This window comes from Chiroxiphia lanceolata, chromosome 2 (genome assembly GCF_009829145.1).
Source record: "Chiroxiphia lanceolata isolate bChiLan1 chromosome 2, bChiLan1.pri, whole genome shotgun sequence".
Classification (NCBI taxonomy): Eukaryota; Metazoa; Chordata; class Aves; order Passeriformes; family Pipridae; genus Chiroxiphia; species Chiroxiphia lanceolata.
The window spans coordinates 34,230,690-34,252,764 of NC_045638.1; the positions used below are offsets into that span (position 1 = coordinate 34,230,690).

Sequence of the window (22,075 nt, forward strand, 5' to 3'; positions counted from 1 at the left end):
TGGTGGAAAGGTTTTGTTTTCATTTAGTATTTGTCTCTCACCATTCAACTCTATTTTTAATTGGCAAAAAAAAAAAGTTAATTTCACAAGTCAATTTTGTGTGTGACAGTAAACGGCAAATGATCTCCCTGTCTTTATTTTGACCGATGAGCTTTTCCGGTCGTTCTCTCCCTGCCTCGTTGAGGAGCAAGGGTGAGTGAATATCTTGGAAGGCAGCTGACAGCTGGCCAATGTCAACCCCCCACTTGGTAACAAAGCATCAGAGACAATTTTGAAGTCTTTCCTCTCAACTGCAAGAATCAAATCTGTAAAATCTTGGGGAAAATGTTTTTGAATGGTTGGACAGTCTGACAAAAAAAATTTGTGTTTTTTACCTCTGGGGAAAAAAACGAACCGAACCAAATCAAGCAACAGTCTCACAAACCCCAACCCACATAGGAAGCCCGACTATTTGCAAAGGGATGCAGGAAGCTGCAGGACGCTGGCGGTTTTCATGCTGCCACTGTTGCTCTTGAACACTTGCAGGAAGCCGGGAAAGCCGGGTTTTCCGGGGCAGCCCTCTCAGCAGGGCGAGCACGGCGGTGTCACGCGTGCCGAGGGGCCCAGGCCCTGCACCCACAGAACGCGCCGTGACGAAGGGTCAGTCCGGCTGAATTTAAAACGCCGGAATGGACGTTTTGCCTCCGACTTCCACAGATGAACCCGTGCACGGTTCCGGGCGGGACAGGGGTTCCACCCCGTTAGGGCGGAGGGTTCACGGACTCGCTCCTGCGGGACTGGCGCGGGGGAACCCTCGCCGGGGCGAGGGAGCGATGGCAGTCACTGAAAAACCACGTTTTCCCGCTTCCCCCGGTCCCCTCATGCCCAGGGGTGTACTGCCTCCGGCGGCGCCTCTCCCGCTGTCAGGCACCGCTGTCCAGGCGTCTCCCCAGGCCAGCGGTGATGGCTGGAGCGGGACGGGGCGGGGACAGAGAAGGGGAAGGCGGGGGGAAATGTCGCGGTCGCTACGGGAGACGGGGGAAAACCGGAAGCCGGCGGGGCGGGGCGGCGCGGCGCTGGCGGGCGCTCCCCATCTCCTGGACGCTCCCCGTCTCCCAGCCTCTCCCCTCCGGGCGGCGGCAGCGCCAGCGCCATGGGGTGTTTCTTTTCCCGCCGCAGGAAGCCGGCCCAGGGCGACCAGCAGCAGCAAGCGGGAGCCGGCCAGGACGCGGCGGCCGGCGAGGAGAAGGCGCCTCAGTACAGCTGGGACCAGCGAGCCAAGGTACCCCCCGGCCGATGCCGCCCGGCCGTGGCCAGGACAGGGCTGGGGATACGGGCTGTCTCGGCGCCCTCCCCTGCCACCTGGGGTTTGCGGGGCTGTGGCCGGGGCAGGGCCCCGCTCGCCACGGGTGCAGCGGGGGTCTTCTCCGGTCCCGCTGTCACAGCTCGGTCCGCGCAGTTCAGCGCGGTTATTGAAACAACAAAGTATTTAGCCTAAGGATTTTACCAGGCAGTCTCAGACTGTGCAAGCGGGCGGTGGATCCCGCGGCTGCCGCCGGTGCATCGGTCCCCGGTGCCGCTGTGTCCCGGTGCGGCTGCCGCTGCCTCCCGGTGGGACAGCGCCGTGTGGGCGGAAAGCTCGGCTGTGACAGTCCCCACGGGTAGCGAGAGGGTGTCTGCCTGCCGTCGGGATTTCTGTATAGTCCCCTGGGTGTGTGCGTCACACGAGCAAACCGGGATTGTTGGCAGCTGGCAGGGGAGCTGCTTGTTCCTGAGCGAGCTGGAGTCCCCACACCTGGCATTTCAGTGGAGGCATAAAACTCGTGCGTTGTGTCCTGACTGTCAGTATTGATTCTTCCTGTTTGTCTGTTTGCGCTCCTTTGGTGGTGGTTTTTTTTTATTTATTTTAAAGCTAGAGGAAGTAGAACTAGTTTATCAGTCCCTAAAATGACAGATGAAGACAAATCCTTCCCAGTGCTGCTTCCTGAGCTGCTGAAGGCAATCGTAAAGTCTCAAGCAGGAAAGTGTTTAGATGCTGGATTGAATGTGTTTCTTTCTAGCCTCATTTCAACTTTCGCTTCCTAAATATATCATGACATCATAACCTTGCTAGGCCTCTCCTCCTCTCCTCTCCAGCTGCTTTCGGATGGAGGAAGGAGAAACTGGGGCAGGCCCTAAACTTAATTAATGTGGTTTTAACAAACAAAATCCCCAAACCTTTAGGTCATATTTTACAGGTATGAAAAAGAAAATGTGTGAACTTATTTGAATGTTTAGCTTGCTTGTTTTTTAAACTTGGCCAGGTGCTCTAGGGTGTCTCTTAAGTCTTCCAAGTAGGTTAAGACAAGCTCAGATGGAGATGAGCTAGAGAGCATGTGTGTGGCCCGAAGGAATCAGTTCCTTGAGGATAAAGATGAGTGATCTGTGTTGGTCTTGTTGCTTTGACTGGATATGAATATTTACAATGTAGAGAGAGAAGGGGAGGATGGCAGCCTGTCACTTATATGGAGACTATTCTCAGAGGGAGAGGGCTGTACTGAAACCATAATTTAGAGTGGCAGAACAAATTTTAGTCTGTCTAAAAGTAAATTACTGAATCAGCACTTGGAATAATATTTTTTAGTTTTAGAGCAAACTCATCAGCTAAAGCTCAACAGGTATGAGACTTTTTACCCAGTCTACTTATATGGCACTAACTTTAAAAACTAAAAGGAGGAAAATCAGGATATAGAAAGACTTTATTCAGAGAATAGCCAGCCTTGTTGCTAAGGAGGTGACTGTTTTTAATGTGCTGGAAGTAGGCTCAAGCTAATAGACGAGGCTATTACAGCATCAACAATCTATCTCTCTGGAGTAAAAAAAAGTGTGTCATGTTTTGTGTGTAAAACTTCTTCCTTTTCTATAAAAGACTCTTAGAAACCAGAAGAATCGGTGAGTTTGGGCTGTGCTAATGAACTGTGTAAGCCATCAAATTAGGCACTTAATTTTGTACTGTACAGCTTAAGAATGGCTATTTAATGTTTAAGACCATTTCTCTTGCTGTTTGCAGCCTTATCTTTCACTGGGCTTTTTTAGTATATGCTTAATACATTAAACTAGGAAAGCATTAGAGTCACCTCATCTTAGGTAAAGGAATACTGAGCATTTGGTACACTAAACTTGTTGATTCCAGTTTGTACTAAGTGAGACTAAGTGAGCATTAATACAGTAGCTTTAAGTGTTGTCTCCGATACCTTATCCTGTTGTCTGTTGTTTTCTCATTTCTGATGCATCACATATACTTACTTATTTTACAATGTGTGTTTGTACACAAAGTTAAATTGAAGTCAGTTGGAAAACTTGTGGCATGAAGATTCCTTTCTGTTCATCGAGTCCATTGAATTGTATTCTGAACCCCAAAAACCTCAACTCTGAAAACAGATGTGCTAAGTGGTCTTTTGATGTTAATTTCCACCATTTGGGTTGGGGATGTGTTTCTGATTTTAGGCTTTCTTACCCAGTGATGCAGTTCTGGTTATATAGTACAGTTTTGCAAGCAGGTTTGGTAATTGTCTGTAGTTCTTGTAAACTTTCCTCTGTATCTTCTTACAGGTGGGTACATCTTGCTGCTCAGACACTCCAGCTGTCTTCCTGTAAACTAATGCCATGCTGACATTCTCACTGTAGGCAGAAAAATGTAGACACACTTATGTGCATGTTTGTCTGATTAGGGATGTGGAGAGAGGTGACTGCTAGTAACAGCTGTGCTGGAAGAAGCTCTGAAACGGAAGGGTTCCTCCAATGAAACTATTTCTTCTGCTTCTATTTCTTCCACTTCTCAACACCATCGCTAGCTGAGTCTATTTTAATTATGTTCTGATGGCAAAATATAATTACTATTGATACTGTCTGCTAGTGTAGACCTAGGCAAAGAGTAACATGATGATATCCTAGGGCCCATATAACTCTTGTGTAATAGCCCCAAAAATGGACCATGTGGTAGAAAACTCTAAATAGAAAACATTATAAAATGCTGATAGTTGAACTGAAATTAAGGAAAGCATATGAATTTGAGGGACCTTTTCAGATTTCTGCATGAATTTATTAAGTGAGGACAGAAGTTTTAAGGTATGCAAAAATTAATCAAATTTAGACTGCATTGTAAATCTGCTAGAAACTCTGTAATGCTTGCTAAGCCCAGTTTGGAGAACTGTGTGAAGATTACTTATGGTGCAGTAGAAGAACCAAAGGATCAGTTTATCTTGAAAACAGAAGGGAAAAGGATGAGTATTCATTTTCTTGCTGCTCTAGGATTCTTAGTCCATGAGAATAAGTAGAGCATGGTTGATTCCAGTTTGTTATTACTGCATCAAATCCTGAGGACTTGTTAGGTCTTGTTGATGTCTTCGGGCCATCATGAGAGTCCCCTTCTGACCAAATGTGGGAGAGGAACTTGGTGATGCTCAGCTCGTCTCAGCCTTCTTCAGCTAGGTTTTCACCTGAAAGGTAACACTCTGTTTCTGCTCCTGGTCTCCCTTTTCCTTTCCTACCTTACTGCCTTCTGTATGACTAACATTGTTTACATGTGTGACCAGAGCAATAACTTCAGCAGTAACGGAGTATGGGTATGTACAGACAGGAACTCGGATTTTGTGTCTTGTGATGGCAGATACGCTCACGTGCTGTGACCTTCTCCGCACAAGAAGAAACGCAAATAGCTGCGTCATCTTTTTTGCAGTTGTCTCACGTTCAAAGAAGTAGGATTAGAATAATTATTACCATAATGGCATTTAGAGCTTAGAGGGACTTTCCTTCCCAGGTGATTTTTCCTTTTAGAAGGAACAAGTAAAGTTTTGTTTTATGTCATCTGAGTTGTAACTTAACTGCTTTAGTTGATAGGAAACATGCAGCAATCGTTGTATCGTGCTGTGATGACCATATTCAAATGGTTTAAAAAACTCAGAGATTTAACCTTCTACATAAATCACAGATAGTTTTTTCTTAGTTATCTTACATGTGAGGATCCTTCAAGAGTGGTCTGAGCTGATTTGGGCATGTTGAACTGTCTGATATTGTTTAGGTAGTCACTTTGTATTTTATTTTGAATATGAATAAAATAACTTTTTTTTCTCTAACTAAGTGGTGAAATATTCTGTCCTTAAATCCAGTTCCTGGTGCACCAGAAGAACTACCACAGTATTTCTCAAAACGTAGTCAATCAACTGAGAAACAGTCAACAGGTTCATATTAACAATATTTTCAGTGAAGTCAGGTATAGGCATGTAATAGCTTCCTTTCTTCCTCCTCTTGTCCTGTCTGTAGTATTTGGCAATGGTTTGCTGCTCAGAAAAGTATGACCATTTTATGCTATTATGGGTAGTCTGGAAGAGCAGGAAGATTACCAAGAATAGAATGAAATGTGGATTGGCCAAATTTAAAGTCAAGGTGTACAGGAGATGCTCCAAGATGAGAAACTGTATGCTAGTGACTGGAACCTGCACTACTCTTTCCACCTTGTCTCGTTATGCACGAATCTCGAAATCTGCTGGAGGGTAACTTCAACAAGCAGTCTCCAGAGGATGTTGCAACTCATTACTTCAGGGCACCAAACCCATGCAAGTATGAATTTGCAGAAGTGTCTAGGCCTGGGAATGCACTTTTCTTTCTTATTTCCTTTCTGTTAATTCCCCTGCTGACAAAAATAACACTTAAAGCTTCTTAAGTTTGTGTGCCTGCCCTATAGCTGCAGCTTTTAATGTCACTGGGTCAGCAGCCAACTCTTGTATGTTATCATCTGTATATAAGTTCATAACTGAACTGCCATCTTTTGTAACTTAGAGAGATAGGAAACAATTTTTTGAGAACTATATTTTAAAGGAAAGACCTTAGTGTAAGTGGTTTAGAAATACTTTACAAACTATTTTTTGTTCATCAACCTAGACACAGGTAACTAGGGGAAAACTGTAAACTGTTAAGAACAGCAGTACCTTCTCGTATTTGTGGAGGTGTATCATTCTTCACTGAAACTCCTTTCCTGATGGACCCTGTGAAAAAGCCTTGTTAAAACAGGAACTCATACCAGAAAAAGTTCAAGATGTTGGAATCCTTGGTGATTCCAGGCACAGTTACCACTAAAAACTCTGAAGGTCTAGTACTCCCAAGTCTTCTTCCCAATGGCAGCTGCCTAGTTTTGATGCCAGTAAACTGGATGATGGTTGCTGAAGAGATATATGTCATGTGCAGCTTTCATGTCTAGTCTCTGACCTTCTTGCAAGGCAAGTGTTTGCAGGAAGGAAAGCTGCCTAATATGCCTTGCACTTGTTGCAACAGGGTGTCCTAGATTTCAAAGCAACCATGACAAACTCTTGTTTGCTGTCACTTCTTTCTTTATTCTTAAAATCCTTGCTCCTTACAATTTTTCCTCTAGTCCTTTGTAACAGACTTCTCACCATTGTTATTGCTGATAACCAAAAATGAGACTTCTGTACCTGTTTTGAGAGGGAAGAATATTTGTGTAAGCGGGGCTCTTTCATCATCATATGTGGTTATTCTGTGGAGTAATTTCTGAACCTGTGCATAATCACTTCTGTTAGAAGGTTTCAACTCCTGAGCTGTGTGCATGTTTATTAATGTATGATTCTTACCTACTCCAAAAACTCTTTAAATTCATCTGAAAGCATTAAAAGATGCCTCTGTGAATCCTGTCATCCTTTGAACTTATACCAGCCTGGGGGGGAAAAAAAGGCATTTAAAAATCTGTTAAGGGCTGGAGAGTAAAGCATCTGTCTGGGTGAGATGGGTGAATTTGGACAGAGTTTTTTGAAACTTTATCCAAATACAAAGGACAAATAGATGAGTTATCAAATAGTTCATTTTTGCTGACCTGCCAACTGCTTAAGATTTTATAGCCAATGGTGCACCAGATGAATGGGTAGAGAAATGAACATAGCCCTGGTTATGGTTACATGAGAGTGCAGATATTACCTTTTTATGGTGGTGGTTTTTGTTTGTTTGTGGTTTTTGTTTGGGGTTTTTTGTTTTTGGTTTTTTTTTTTGTTATGTTGCTAAGATAAAGCTTAAGAAGCATATAGGGTTGACCATCAGGATAAAGAAGGTGGTTGCAGTGATTTAATGTTAACCTGTTGATGATACCTGAAGACTTTAGAGATGATGAGCATGAACTAAGAAGACCAGTGGCATCCTGGCTTGTATCAACAATGGTTTGGCCAGCTGAACTAGGCCATGAGCTGTACTTGGCACTGGTGAGGCCACATCTCGAATCCTGTGTCCAGTTCTGGGCCCCTCACTTCAAGAAAGACACTGAGGTGCTGGAGCGTGTCCAGACAAGGACAACGGAGCTGGTAAAGGATCTGGAGCACAGCTCTGATGAGGAACAGCCAAAGGAGCTGATGTTGTTCAGGCTGGAGAAAAGGAGGCTCAGGGGGGACCTTATCGCTCTCTACAACTACCTGAAAGGAGGTTGTAGCCAGGTGGGAGTCAGTCTCTTCTTCCAAGTAGCAAGTGATAGGACAAGAGGAAAAGGTCTTAAGTTGCTCCAGGGGTGGTTTAGATTGGGAAAAATTTCTTCATGGAAAGAATTGTCAAGCTCTGGAACAGACATCCTGGGGAAGTGGTAGAGTCGCCATCCCTGGAGGTATTTAAAAGATGTGTAGATGTGGATTTGTTGATTGATGGACTCAGCAGTGTTAGGCTAATGGTTGGGTTTGATGGACTTAGAGGTCTTTTCCAATCTAAACAATTTTATAATTCTATGAACATGTTAACAACTGTTAGATGCATCCTCAGAATCATAGTTCTGCCTTCATGCCTCTTTCTCTGGCATATTTCTTTTACCCAGGGGAAGTGATATATTCATATCTGCTACAGTCTATTGGGTTACCCCCTCATCTCAGGGGCAATAACCCAGGGAGGGGGGAGAGCGTTAAATCTATTTCATCAGGTTTCACCTATCATTCAAGTTGTGTCAGGGCAGAACTCTTAATTCATGTCAGGGTAATAAAATGAAGCTCCTGAATCTGATAATAAACTGAATTTTTATCTTTAACTTTCTTTCTCAAAAACACTCATTTGAAACTGTGTAAGCTGTGAGTTTGTTGACTAACCAGTGTTTTTCACCTAGACCTAAATAAAAATGCAAAGTGAAGGTGAAGTTTCACATATATCTGCAAAGGCCACTGGAAGGTAAACTTATCTAAGTATTCTTCCCAAGAGTACCAAGGCAGTGGAAGGATTAAAAAAATGTTTATTTCAGATGCAAGGACCACTTTTTTTGTGATGCTGCATGTATCGGGCCCCAGGGGCAAAAGTCAAGTTCCCTCCCCCTCAGGGGCCTTTTTATTCTCTCTCTTTCTCCCCCACGTTCCAAAGGCCTCGTTGTATCTCTGTTAGGGCTATCTCTCTCTTCTCACATACCAGAGAGCAAGGTTGGGAACTTGTCTTGCTATGCAGGGTGGGGGAAGCATTGAAACTGCCTTTGAGAACAAGTTACCATTTAGGCAGAAAGCCTTCCTAGCAAAAACCGAGTTCTATCTTTCTGTTACAAATTCTTCTGGAAATGTATCTATTCCTAGATGGCTGTATAGGATGAGCTGATGCTGCTTCAGAGGCTTTGTGGAGCAGAACAATTTAGAAGGACATGCTTAGGTTCCAAATTTCAAAAAAGCTGTAAGTTCTGGAAACACTGAACTTCTCCTTCTGAAGAGAAGGAACTGTTCCTCTGTGCCTTGTTTTGAAGGCAGTAAGCCTGTCTCCAAGGGTAATTTAAAAAAATCTCCAGCATACAGACATACACAAACATACATAAATGTTCTAGGAGTTGCCTGGGAAGAAGGTATCCAAAACCAATTTTGATACCTGTATTCTCAGGTATGAAAGAATATGAATGTAAATATCTTGTATGTGGATCAAATATGTAGCATTACGTGAGGCTAAAGACCTTGGAGAGTTTGAATCCTAAGCATACTGTATGACTGAATCTCCATGTTGTGTCTCCCAATTTTATTTGTAACACTTCCAACTAACTTTCCTAGATGTGTACTAGTGAGGAGAGAATTCTAGGAAGCTATCTTCATTGTCTCAACTTCCATTTTATTTGGAAGATTGATCAGCTGAAAACCTCCTTTCCTGTCTGGATGTCAGATGTGTTGTGTACAAGGAAGTACATTTTATCAGGTGGTAGACACTTCTAGCTTCCTTTAGCTGCTCTGGCCAAAAGCTACGTAGGCTGAGCTGGTTTAGTGAATGTCTGGCACTAGCCCATCCTGGTTTATGCTTTTTGCTGGTCTCTAAGTATCGTCTGAATGTTTGACATGCTGGGGAGGAGGAGTTTCTTTCACAGAAATTGTTGTAATGCATGATAACTGATTATGGTGCAGCAAACTTTAGGGCCATCAGGCTGATATTCAAATAGCGTGTTTGTGGTCTTGTGTCAGGCTCGTTCAGGTACTTGTATACTTCCAAGTGCTATTTTAATAAGCTTTCACAAGAGGGCAAATTAGAATTTGCTCCAGGAATTGTAATTGTCTGGAGGCTTAATGTGTAACTAGAAGTGAGCCAGCTCAGATTCCTTCAGTGTTATAACATGGGCTGTATTATTCATGCTTTCCACCTGTATCACATAGAATCCTCAGTGCTGTGTGGCTCTTGAGTCACTACTCCCCAACAGAGTGTCCCAGGGACAGCCACAGCCTCTCTCAAGTGTTCCTCTCTAGCGCAGCGGATGCTGGAGTGTGGAGGAGGAGTGGTCTGTAAACATGCCCCCTGCACCACCACTGCCAATTTTTGCTTCTTGGACATAGCTAAAACAATCTCGTAGTATTTGTTAGCACAAAAATCTTTTCATTGTTAGCACAGGAAAATGCTGTGCTTTAGATAAGCGAACTCTCTGTAGTTTGCAAACATAGAGGAGATACTGCTTGACAGCAACAATGTTTCCATGTTTCCTTACAACATGTTGAGGTGTTGTTAAATATGATCAAGAAAGCTACTCAAAAAGGAAATACTGTGTATCCCCAGCTTTATGAATCTGTATGTTGGACAGTTTATTTATTACAGTTACTACTCTAAAACCCAGAACCATCATCCTTCTTGAAACAGTTCAGAGTCCATAGAAAAAGCTAGCTCGCCCCCCTTTGATAAAGAAAGGACAAAATGATTTAGTTGCTTTGTTTTGTTTTGTTTTTTTTCCTGGCGAATCTCAGAAGTATGGTTTCAATTCTTTGTTGTTCCTCAGTACAGTGTATTCCAGTAGTTTAGCTAAAAGAGCTGCTTCTGATCTTTCATCACTCTTTGAAGAGTCTTCTGGAATTTGTCCTGCACAATGCAGTGGTACTTCAATTAATGCAAGTCAGTTGTCATTTAGCATTATCATATTCTCTGTATGTGAAGATTTTAACTTTATTTCTTTTTTTTTCTTCCTCCCTCAGATTGACCCCAAAGATTACACTTTTTCCGGACTTAAAAATGAAACTGTGGGTCGACTGCCTGGAAAAGTAGCAGGGCAACAATTTGTCATTCAGGACTGTGAGAACTGTAGTATCTACATATTTGACCATTCTGCTACAATCACTGTTGATGACTGTGTAAATTGCCAAATCTTTTTAGGACCAATAAAAGGCAGCGTGTTCTTCCGTGACTGCAAAGATTGTAAATGCATAGTTGCCTGCCAACAGTTTCGCACTCGGGACTGCAGAAAGCTGGAGGTATTCTTGTGCTGTGCCACCCAGCCCATTATTGAGTCCTCCACAGGTATGAAATTTGGATGTTTCCAGTACTATTATCCTGAGCTTGCTTTACAGTTTAAAGATGCTGGTCTGAGTATCTTCAATAACACATGGAGCAACATCCATGACTTTACCCCTGTGTCAGGAGAAAACAATTGGGGCCTTTTGCCTGAAACCACTGTAGTCCAAGATTATGTTCCTCTGCCCAGCTCTGAGGAGCTGAAAGCCGTCAGAATTTCTACTGATGCTACAAAGAGCATAGTACCAATAACTCGAGGGCGGAGACAGAAAAACAGTGATGAATCATGTTTGGCTGTGTTTTTTGCTGGTGACTACACAACTGCAAACGCCAGGAAGTTAATTGATGAGGTAAGCAACCTTTGTCTTCATTCAGCTTTTTGAATTCTTCATTAAACTTTCCTCTGGACATCCTTTAATGCTCCCTGAAGGGGAAACACACAGACTCTGTTTGTTTACTGACCATACTGATCAACTGCACTGTTTAAAACCTTAAAGCAAGATAAGAGACTGAATCTCATTTGATCAGTCAGTTGCTTTACAGCTGACATCCTGTGAGTGGCACCTCTATCCTCTAATAGTTCCAGTGTATTTTTCCATCATGGCACAGCAAAGCAATGTTCTGAAGAAAATGTATAGTTGATTTGATGAACTTGGTCAAATCAGTAAGTGATTGACAGTGCTTGTGAAAGGGATGTAGCTGATTAACTTGTTAGCTTACTGCCTTACAAAGTCACAGCTAACAAAAGTCTGTCCTAGAAGTTTTTCTGTGCTAAGAGAGACTCTGAAAAAATAACGTGTTAAAATGTATCTCCTGTGACATCTAATGTTGTAATTATTTTTTTTCTGAAAGAGGCCGTGAGTGTTTGTCATGGCTAGTCAGCTGTCTTCGATCACTTAAATAGCTGATGTGGTCTTTTTTTTATTTTTTCCTTTCTGTGTGAGGCAGCAGCTTCTAAGCTCGGCTGAGTTTGTACTTTCCTGGGGCTAAAATTTGAGTGTGGCTGGCTGCTTTTAGCACTCTGAAGTGTCAGGGTAGCCATGTAGCCAAGTAACCATGGGCTACAGCATCTGAGAGAGGTATCTGCAAAAGCTGCTGATCACAGTGTTGTATGATCCACTAAACAACTGGTGGAGCTCTTTCCCTTGGGTTTTTAGCTGCAGGGTGTTTCCTTGCCTCCTCTTTGCCCAGTTGGACTTTTGTGGAACTGAGTTACTAACAGCTTCTTGAATGAAGAGAGATAATGATACTTATGGTGGTGTTTTTTTTCTGGAGAAGGAATAGCTACAGTAAAGAGGATAATAGATGTGTTCTCCCCTGTTAGTAGTTCTATAGGTATTAAAGTTAAGAAGATGATAAAAGACTAGTTAGTGAGAGGTATGTGGGGGGGGGTGATGTGTGCATGTGTTTTCAAAAATTTGTAACTATTTTTCCAAGATGGAAAACTTCAACAGTGGATAGATGAGAGGTTGAGCTAATGCTTGACTGAACTATTGCAGACTAATGAGAACTAACTGCTTGATTCCAGATGCTGAATGCTTTTAACTCCCATTAGTTTCAGCTTCTGAGGAATTGTGGGGAAAAACACACAACCCTTAGCCATAATATAAAACAAAACCATTCACATTAATTCCTTTAGGTGCACTAGGGCAGAGGAGAAAATCTGGATGAATGGAATGAAAATAAACAGAAATGCAGAAAAAGAAAATGGTCTTTGAAAAGAGCAGAAAGGGTCCCTTTGCTCTGTGGTTTAATGTGTATGGGAAAACTGGGTATATTCCAGTGTAATCTGGATAATCAAGCTGAACTCTCTGCCTTAGAAGCATTTTTAACATGAATTCTTTCTCTGGTAACAGATGACTGGTAAAGGCTTTCAACTGGTACAAACTAAAGAGGTCTTAATGAAGGCAGAGGATGCGCACAGAGTTTTCCAGCAGCATGCATCAGAATTCATTCCACTGCTTGAAAAAGGTGAGTTTGTGTTGTTTTCTTTCTCTTCTTGATATAGGAATCTGTCACCAGAGAGTTCTGGAGAAGAAAGAGAAGTGAAGGAGAAATTTGTGTTTCAAAGGCATACTGTAAAACCTGTTGAGATGAGTTCTGGAAGCCTCAGTGAGGCCCTAAACTGGCAAAAACTCCTGAAGGCATCAGAAACGTGTATTTTGTGGCTCTGCTCCCCCTCTAGTGGTCCCACCACATAGCTCGGGAGCACTGGCAATGCAGGTCTGCCTGGAGCGGTCAAAAGAAGCTCCTGCTCTTAGACTGTTTTTAACTTATCATCACTCCTGCTCGACTACCAAGATGTTCAGAGTTTCTGTATAAATATTTAAGTGAACCAGTATAGATGTGCATAGAGCAGACAAGCATTAAATTCCTGTTTATAACTGGTGTACTGTCAGAGTATTTCAAAAGCCTTTCTATTGATTTAACTGCAATTGGGTTTTGTCTCTTCTTGCAGAAGTACTGACATCTTGTTATCTGTTATATGTTAAAGATCAATATTCACTCCCAAACTTGGCAACAGCTTGCAGGTTTTTTCATAGTGAGACAAGGGGTCTGTGATATTCATTGCAAGAACAGGACAAAAGATGAAAGTCTAGTTTATGGTCTATTTTGCAGCCATGTGGGAAGAAATACCATGTTCAGAATGAAACCAGAGAAAGGGGATGTGCAAAGAGTGGGTGAGAAGAAGTCTAAAAATCAGGCAATTTGCTATCTTGGGACTGAGGCAATAATGCCTGAATGACTCAGTCCTACTCCAGATGTCTGTGAAATGGCTCACTATTTGAGCAGTATAGTCTGACTCACTTCCACGATGCCCAGCTCTCCTTAGTGTTTTTGTGCTATTGCTGTCTTTCAAGAAGTAAAATTGGAATCCTGCCAAAATCTCTGCAAAAAATGAGCATAGAATAGCTGATACTTTTTTCTCAGATAACACTGTGCTTTTTTTTTTAACGTGTTTAAGTGTTTTCAATTCTTTATCCAGCATTATGGGGCTGCTTGAGCAAAAATTATAAAATGCTTCTTGCGAGCTTCTCAATTCCCTACGGATTGAGAAATCTGCTGTTTTGATCCCAGGCTTAAAAGTAGTATTGATTTTAGATGAAACTATTTTCTAGGTCCAGTGGTTGCTTTGGAGTTCAATGGAGATGGTGCTGTGGAAGGATGTCGAAGCACTATAAATGAAGTTTTTAGTGGGACCAAGGTAAGCTGATGTATTGCTTTATTGACAGAAAATATTACAGAATGTCTGAGCTACTTCATGGTCAAGATGTGGTGTTGACATACTAAAAAATCTTTTTTAGGTTCATGAGTAGTAAAATCTGAATACCCTTTGGTTGTTGTTTTGGTTTTTTGTTATTTGTTGGTGGCAAGAAAATCTTGTCACTCCTAGGAAAGCAAGTTTTAAATCCCCATATCCACTGAAGAATAGACAATTTCCACTTGAAGTGACAAATGCTTTGCTTTCAGGCAGCTGTTCAGAGAACACTAGAATGTCTTGTAGACAATGTGTCCATACAGCTCCTTGCTGTCTTTTGGTTCCTTTCAAAGACTTACTTGGAGATTTCATGTATTTATTTTACCGCCCCCCTCCTGGACAGAATTGACTTTACCAATAAAAATACATCTAAATGTACACTAGCTGAAGCTGTGACCCCTGAATAATCAAGCCTTAAACTTCTAATCAGTAGAAGGCAAGGGTTAATGCAGCTAGCATGTCTGCTGGGAAGGGGTGATGGTAACAAACCTCATGGCTGAGAGAATTCTAGGACTGTTCTGTCATACAGTGGAAACCAACAGAGTTGTGCCCGTCATGAAATGCAAAACTAAAAATTAGCATTACTGATTCCAAATGAGCAACGACTGCTTTTAGTGATGCATAACCATTTTCTTGTTTAACAAAACAGGTTTTTGTATCGGAAAGCAAGGCATCAGCATCTCAAGATGTAGACAATTTCTACAACTTTGCTGACATGCAGATGGGAATGTGAAGTTTAGCATGAAGGTGTCCACGTATGGTTTGTCTTGGCACTTGGATGTCACTTGGCTTGAATATTGAAGTAGTTTTGTCATTTGGTTTTGTATTTCTCGTATATCCTTTTTATAAAGCTACTGGTGGTTTTAATACCATATTACCTGAACTGGAGTAAATGGCATAGCTCTCCATGTGCATTGTGTTTGAAACTTTTGTTTCAACTCCAAAAACAATTGAGCTTTTCTATAACTTTTTTACAGTGATTTCTAAACATCTATGGACACTTGAATGTTTCTTGACAACATCTAATGGTTACAAGTATTTAAAAGTGCAATGCTGATCCAAGTTTGATGCAGTAGTAATTGTTACCTTTAACTCAGACACATTGTTTAGAAAGTGTATTTGTATGAAACTTGACGCTCAAAACTTTCCCACATGCAAATTTGTCTTCACTGGGGGTCCAGGAAGGAAGCTGTAGCCATTGACTTTTTCTGAAAGCTTAGTCTGAAATGAATTGTCCTTATAGCACACTTTCAAAAATGGTTTTTGACTTTGGCTTACTGTGCTTCAGTATATTTTTTTAATAAAGTTGTTTGCAGCAGCATTTATGCCGAGCCTTGTCACAAAAGCATTCTGGTAAGTGAGCACTTGCCCGGCTTTTCTGCTTTGAGGTGAACTCTGAGCATGAGTGCTCTGCTGAAGATATTCTAAGGTCTACTCAGGTTTTCTGGCAATACAGCTGCCTCTGGCATTCCCAAGTCACATATGAGATATACATGAGGTTCCCTTGGACTCAGAGCAATAAGTCTCTGGCACCATTGTTGCTTGCTAGAAGGGACACCCAGTAATCAGTAGTCAGAGAAGAGCTCTGATGGCATTTAAAAACCCCTTTTCTTTGCTATACCCCAGGAGAAGGCTTTTATATTCAGCAGTACTAAAAATTGGCTGTAAAGTGCTACACACTGCTGTAGGGTTTATTTTGTATTAATTCTAAAAACAGACCGAAGAAGTGCTACTAGCATTTTTTGAGATGCATTTGAATAGTGATCAGTAAGAATGCTTATTGCTAAACAGTGCATATGAGAATGCAAATCTATATGGATATTAAATACATGATTGATTTATTTTTGCGTATTACATCCTTATGGATTTTTCTACATGAACTTAAAGCTTATGTCCTGGTTTACAAGCCCTCTGTAATACTTGAACAGAGTGTGCATGCAGACACACAAAACCAAATTTCATAATCAAAATAGTGGCTTGCCAGTTTGCATAGCTTTTACAATTCAGTGAATGGATTTGGACTGTGTTGAGGTGCTAAACAATTTCCTCATTATGGTCATCTGTCAAAAGGGAAGATCTTGCACATCTTAACTGAAAATGAGTCTTGACTCATCATTTTCACAGCTCTGGAGCTCCATAGTGGGTGGCTAAAAACACGGCTAATTTTTTGGAATTGGCACATAAAAGAATCTGTTCTTCTGGAATTCATAATTCTGTAATGCCAAAGAGAGGTTCTGAACTATCATTTTGTTGCTACTAGGCAAATGCTTGCTATTGAACTAGAAAATATGTCCTTAGGACTTCTTGTTACAGTTATGCATTGATTAAATAAGGAAGAATATCTCCTGAATAAACTAAACCAAACCAAGGTAAGAAAAATGCTACTTCTCTGAAATGTTTTTATTTGACAAAATTAAATAAAATCAAGCCACTACCAGAATCCAGCTGGTAGTAGAACTTGCCACTTACTTACACTTAGCCAGCCAGGATTAATTTATTTTTATTGTATGTCTGAGGAGAGGCTGCGAAAAGAGCTAGAAATTTTAGATTGATCTCTAAAGTACTAGCACAACTCATCAATCAACATTTGCACGAATTAATCTAGACACATACAGTAAATGTATTATTTTGGTATGGACAGTGCATTAAAATTTTTTAATGTACTAAAGAGCTGTCATTGTATACTTGTCTAAGCAGTGCAGATATTGGACTGTTCTAGTTTCTAAACTTTTACGTATAATATTTCCAAAGTTATACCTTGACACATGATTATGTTTATAGTTTACTTTTTATATCATCATTGCTCTGGAAACAAAGTGCTAAATGGATTTTTGTGACTATTTTTACTGAAGGACAGGATGATTAATTGAAAATTAATCTAGGCTTGAAACAGTGGAAAAACTTGTCTATATGCTAGGAAAGAGCACAGTGTTGCTTTTTTTTTAATATTGATAGTCTGCTTACAAACATAAAGAATTGTTAATAAAAAAACCCTAAATAATGAAGGAGTTTCTCAATCCAATTATTTATCTTTTGACTTCCATTTTTTGCTAACAGGTGTCAAGAACACTTTTATCCTCAGAGTCAGGTATTATATGCATTACAGAATGGTACGTGTTTCATGTAGTCTTTGTACATTTCATGTAGTCTTTGTACTTGTCATTTGTATAGCTTTTTATGTAATTTGTATTGCACTGTGAATGTGATTCATAATAAACATGGGAAATATCTAAACTCTGGATTCTGGAAGATTTTTTAAAATTATAGTATATTGTAAAACATAATGTAATTATATTAAGTATAAAAACTGATTTCCATGTTTCAACGGGGACTTTAATTATCAGATACTTACAGCTTATTGAAAATAAACATTAACTCTGTAGTCAGCCATCCTCCAAAAAAGGTGATTTTTTGACAGCAAGGATTTTTCCTTAGTCACTGAGGACATGATTAACTGCACACTTCAGTTTTCCTAAGAAAATATAGAAGGTATTCATATATCAAGCTGTACAGATACAAGTACAGATATTCCTGGATGGAGGCTGTTAAAGGACTTCTCCCTGATCTCTGTGTACATGTGGTGGTTTCTTTTTGTTTTGTTTTTTGGCTTTTTTTAAATTTGTAAAAGTTTTATGCATTTTAAATGTTCTTACCTCTTTGGGTACTAGATAAATGCTAGTGATGTGGTCATAGCAAAAACAGATTGTGGTGGTTATATTAGTATAGTTGTTCATTTAGAAAGCAATTCCTTTGTATATCCCATGTAACATCTGAAAACAGGTAAACATTTAATAAATTTCCAAACTCAGCTTTAAACTGGTCAGAAATGAGAATCTTCCAAGTAGACATGGTCTAGGGCAACTCTCATGAAGTTAAATGTTTGTAAAGAACATGAAGTACTGTATCAATATAATTTTCTTCTGAATATATTGAATTAAATTGTGAAGCTTTAAAGAATCAAAGCTTTTGGTTTACTTTAAGCTATTATTGTACAACTTTACCGTTTAAAAAACCTCCTGTTACCCCAGTTGGATCCAGGTTCCCTAGCAGTCTTTTTTATGTAGTGTCTAAGTCATAGCAAAGCTGCTCTTGAGTATTTTCACCATTTTTACCAATCACATCCTCAAATACTAACATGCAGAAGTTTGTATCTGTGCCCCAATCTGTGCTAGATCACCCACTTTTTTTTTGTCATATCCAATATACATGCATTTTATGCATGATTTTAAAAGTAATCCACATACCAGGCTGCACTTTTGTAACTGGGACAGATTTTATTTTTTTTTTCAATTCCAAAAAGCAGCCTAAAACTTTTTGCTACAAAATATGTGTATCAGTCATTTTGACTAATAAGGGCAACAAATGAGTTACACTGACTTAAGCTTGAGTTAGAATTCTGTGGCTGCATATTTTCTTAAAGGATGTTTTTTAAGTGTTTAGGTTTATTCATACAGAATTCAGCTTTCTGCACAAATTTAAATTAGCATTGATGATAACATCTTCTAGAAGGTGTTGATTTCATAGGCTTTTTTCCTAAAGATTTAATGCAAATCATTGTGAAATTAATCTTTTTAAGACCTAGTAGCAGCCCAGTTCCCTCCTGAGTAGTTCCTAAATTCTAGGTCTTTTGCCATCAAGTTCTACACTGACTTCTTTGCATCTTTGTGCCATTTGATTTTTGAATTAATGAGTAAGCCTTCTGAATCCATAAGGGTGACATAGGTCTTTGGAGGTCTGCAGGAACAGCTCTTCCAAGGCATGTTTAAATCTGATCCAAAGCATGTAAATCTAGTCCAACAGTTTTAAAAGCTATGAATAAGTGCTGATTATAAGTATTGTCTCTAGCATGCATAGATTTGAGTGGGATGGTGCAACTGGATGTAGCATTTCATTAAGCTGCATGCTGTAATACTGCATTTTGCTGCTGTATATGTTGGAAGGCAGCTATCTCTGGTGGTCCATCCCTTTCCCTAGACATTGATTGCAGAGCTCGCACTACAAGGTATAGTAATTTTCTGAGGATAATAATTTCTGAAACATAATTATTTGCTGTATTGCTGGCCTGGAAGTTTTTCTTAAAGCTAGCAAGTCTGAGCTCTGTCTCTCACCACAGCCACTAAGTAGGGGAAAACTTTGCAAGCGTTGAACCTGGTAAAAGCACGATGTACAGGAAGATTAACTAAATGGTTGAGAGTCACAGTGTGTGTCCAATTCGATAGAAGAATGCCTGTTATTGCTTTCATGTCTTCAGAATGCCAGGACACGGTAAGACTGTTGCTGGTAGTGTTTGTGGTCACGGAGTCTTCCTGGTGCACATGTAGTCATCACTGCTTCTGAGTAAGAGAGAAGAAAAGGAGGGGGAAGTGAGAGAAGTTGTTAAAAAAGCTCTGAAGTTTTCTGAGTACATAAAGAAAAATGTTCAATTGCTCATTCCTTTTTTTTTTTTTTTTTTTTTTTTTAATGCATCTAGTGATAATCCCCAGCTATGTACAATTTCATGGCCAGGGAGAGTATCTGAGTACTTTTCCAGAATGTATATTAAAAAATGTGACCAGCATCTGTCAGATACAAGTCATCCTCCTCCTGGAGGATTGCTCAAGGCTTTAGAATTGCCAGTGCTGCAAGAGTCTAAGAGATCTTTGAAATACCTGGGGATTTCACTCTTATGCTTTTGCTAAAACAGCTGTTTTAAAGTTTGTCCTTAAAACATAAGGTAAAGTTGATAGATAGGAAATTACAATGAGGTTAAGAGGCTCTTAGACAGTGTTTAAAGGTGTGTTTGTCTGATGTTCCCAAACTGCAAAGGCTAAAAGCAATGCGCTATTAAAAATTCTGTCCAAATGATGAGGCTAAATTTAAGGCTAGGCATCTCTGGAGTAGTAGGATCTCAAAGGACTCTGTGTCTGGATGATAGTGGTATGTGTCTCTCTCTGCTTTTCCAACTCCATTTTATCACAAGCATTGTGGTAATCAAATCCCAGTTCATAGAGTCATGTGGGAATCCACACTTTCACTTTTTCAGGAATGAGGAAAGGTGGAGTGACCATGGAGCTGTGATTTCTGGGCACTGAAGGGAGCAGCATCCTTACTTATGTGGAAGCTGTCTGCTGTATGAGAGATTTCCCCCAAACTGCATGTACGGAACCATAGAGGCAACAAACTTTCCAGATCTTTTAGGCAATATACACAGTTTTTTCCTCACTAATACAAGCATAAGATGTATTCTCTGATTCTTCTTTTTTTCCTTAGGTACTTCCTTCCATGCATTTAAGGTACAGAGCTATAATACTAATCTGTTCTGAAAGTTACTGGCAGCCCTTTCCATTCTGTGCTACTGTCTTAGGAGAAAGATAAATCAAAGATCTCCCTAAGCACAAAACTTTGAACTTGTCAGATCCTGGGAAGTGAAGCTGGCACATTTTGCTTTTAAGAGTGTAAATGGCTCATGATTGTGGAAGTACATTTTTTTTTGGTCTGAATGTGCTGATCTTTTTATGAAGGGAGACCTTCCCCCCCATTTCTGAAGTACCTCCATAAAAACCCCAAAAAACCACTTCAGAGGCTTCTTTTTAAAGGGTCCTGGAGATTAAATGGAAGGGCTGTGCTATGACCTGAGGGCATCTTTTGATAGCTGCCCCAACAGGTGCTAAAGGACTGGATTCAGTGTTCAAGACAATCTTCTGAAGCTCTGAGTGCTCTTTTCTTCTATTTCTAATAGTGAGTAACGTTTTTAGTCGTTATTTGAGATTCTGTTTTGCATTTTTTCTGCAGAAGAATGAAAGTTTCTCCGCAGCGATAATTAGCGCTCTCGTTTGCAGGTGCGTGTTTGTGCTTTATGGTAACACTTCAATAATTTTGCTCACTGCAAAAGGAAAATAAGGGAGGTAAGCTTTCCTGTCTCTCGCCAGTAGCTGCCAATGCTTGCTCTGGTTTCAAGAATGTTGTATTAAGGTTTCCTCAGTGGTATCTGCTCTGCTGATAACGTTTTATGCAGCAGCTACACATTTCAAAGAAAGGTGGTATGCCAGGGTTTGGTCTCTGTGTATTTTACTAGAGTCAACTAGAATTGCTGGCCCTGGACGCTTCTACATGCAGGCTGGGAACGCCACAGAGACTTGAATGTAAGGCGTGTGAATTAACCTCCTAGGCCTTTGCAGTGCTTATTTCCCCCTACTACTCCTCTCTGATACTACGGTGTATTTGTTGTCCTTTGCTTTTCTGGCATCTGATCATTGATAGCAGAAGCGGTGGAAAAAAATACTTTTGTTGTTGTTGTTGAAATTCACTGAAATACTTCTAGATATTTCAGTTAGAGATGCTTCTTTTGTGGCTCAGATCCATGTTAAACTCTGCATGACCCTACTTTACAAATGTTAAATGCTACTTCAATGTTACTTTCTTAATATCCTAACATACCACGGGCAGTTTTTGTACAGCTGAATAAGGACTTGGTTCAGCTTGGGTATGGTGTACATGTATATATTATTTTACCCTGATCATACCTCTTCTAGTTTCTGGAGCATTCCACCCTTGGGAAGACTTCCTGTTTGTGCTATAATTTATCAACATGTTAACATCTGGCTTTGTAAATTCCTTATATTCCTTATATTCTCCAGGTGCATAAGAGCATCTGTAGTTCATCCTTTTGGGAGCAAATGTGGAAACTGTGTTGCATATGTCTTTAAAAAGAACAAAAGTGTACAATCTGCTTCCTATTTATTCATGTTGCTTGGTGATCCAATAGAAATGCACAGTAAAAGTAAAGCATTTATTGAAATTTGTAGCCCCACAGTCTTCTTGCCATAGGCTTTCCTATGTCACTTATCTTTTGGCTATGAGCCCACCATGTAAAGCTGTGGATTTACTGTAGAATTAGAAGTTTGGGTGTCATCATCTCCTGACATGTGACAGCCAGTGCAGGGAGGTGTGTGTGATCCCAGGCATGGGAAATGAAGATAGCTGCTAAACACCTTCCCTGGGTTGGGCTGTGTCTGCTCCTGATGAGGTCATTCATATATAAAGTAATCTGACAGGAAGCGCCTCATAGGAATGTTTCCTTCACTGATGGGAATATACATTCTTTATTGTCCTTCAGAA

At 40.5% G+C, this 22,075-nt stretch overlaps 1 protein-coding gene across 1 annotated transcript; it reads left to right on the forward strand.

Annotated features, from left to right (window-relative positions):
- The first annotated feature begins 1,041 nt into the window (after positions 1-1,041).
- Positions 1,042-17,212, forward strand: RP2 (RP2 activator of ARL3 GTPase). Its single transcript, XM_032680661.1, has 5 exons — positions 1,042-1,261; positions 10,404-11,069; positions 12,576-12,690; positions 13,839-13,924; positions 14,628-17,212. Exons 1-5 carry the CDS (start codon positions 1,133-1,135, stop codon positions 14,709-14,711), a joined length of 1,080 nt encoding a protein of 359 aa, XP_032536552.1. The 5' UTR covers positions 1,042-1,132; the 3' UTR covers positions 14,712-17,212.
- The last annotated feature ends 4,863 nt before the right edge of the window (positions 17,213-22,075 follow it).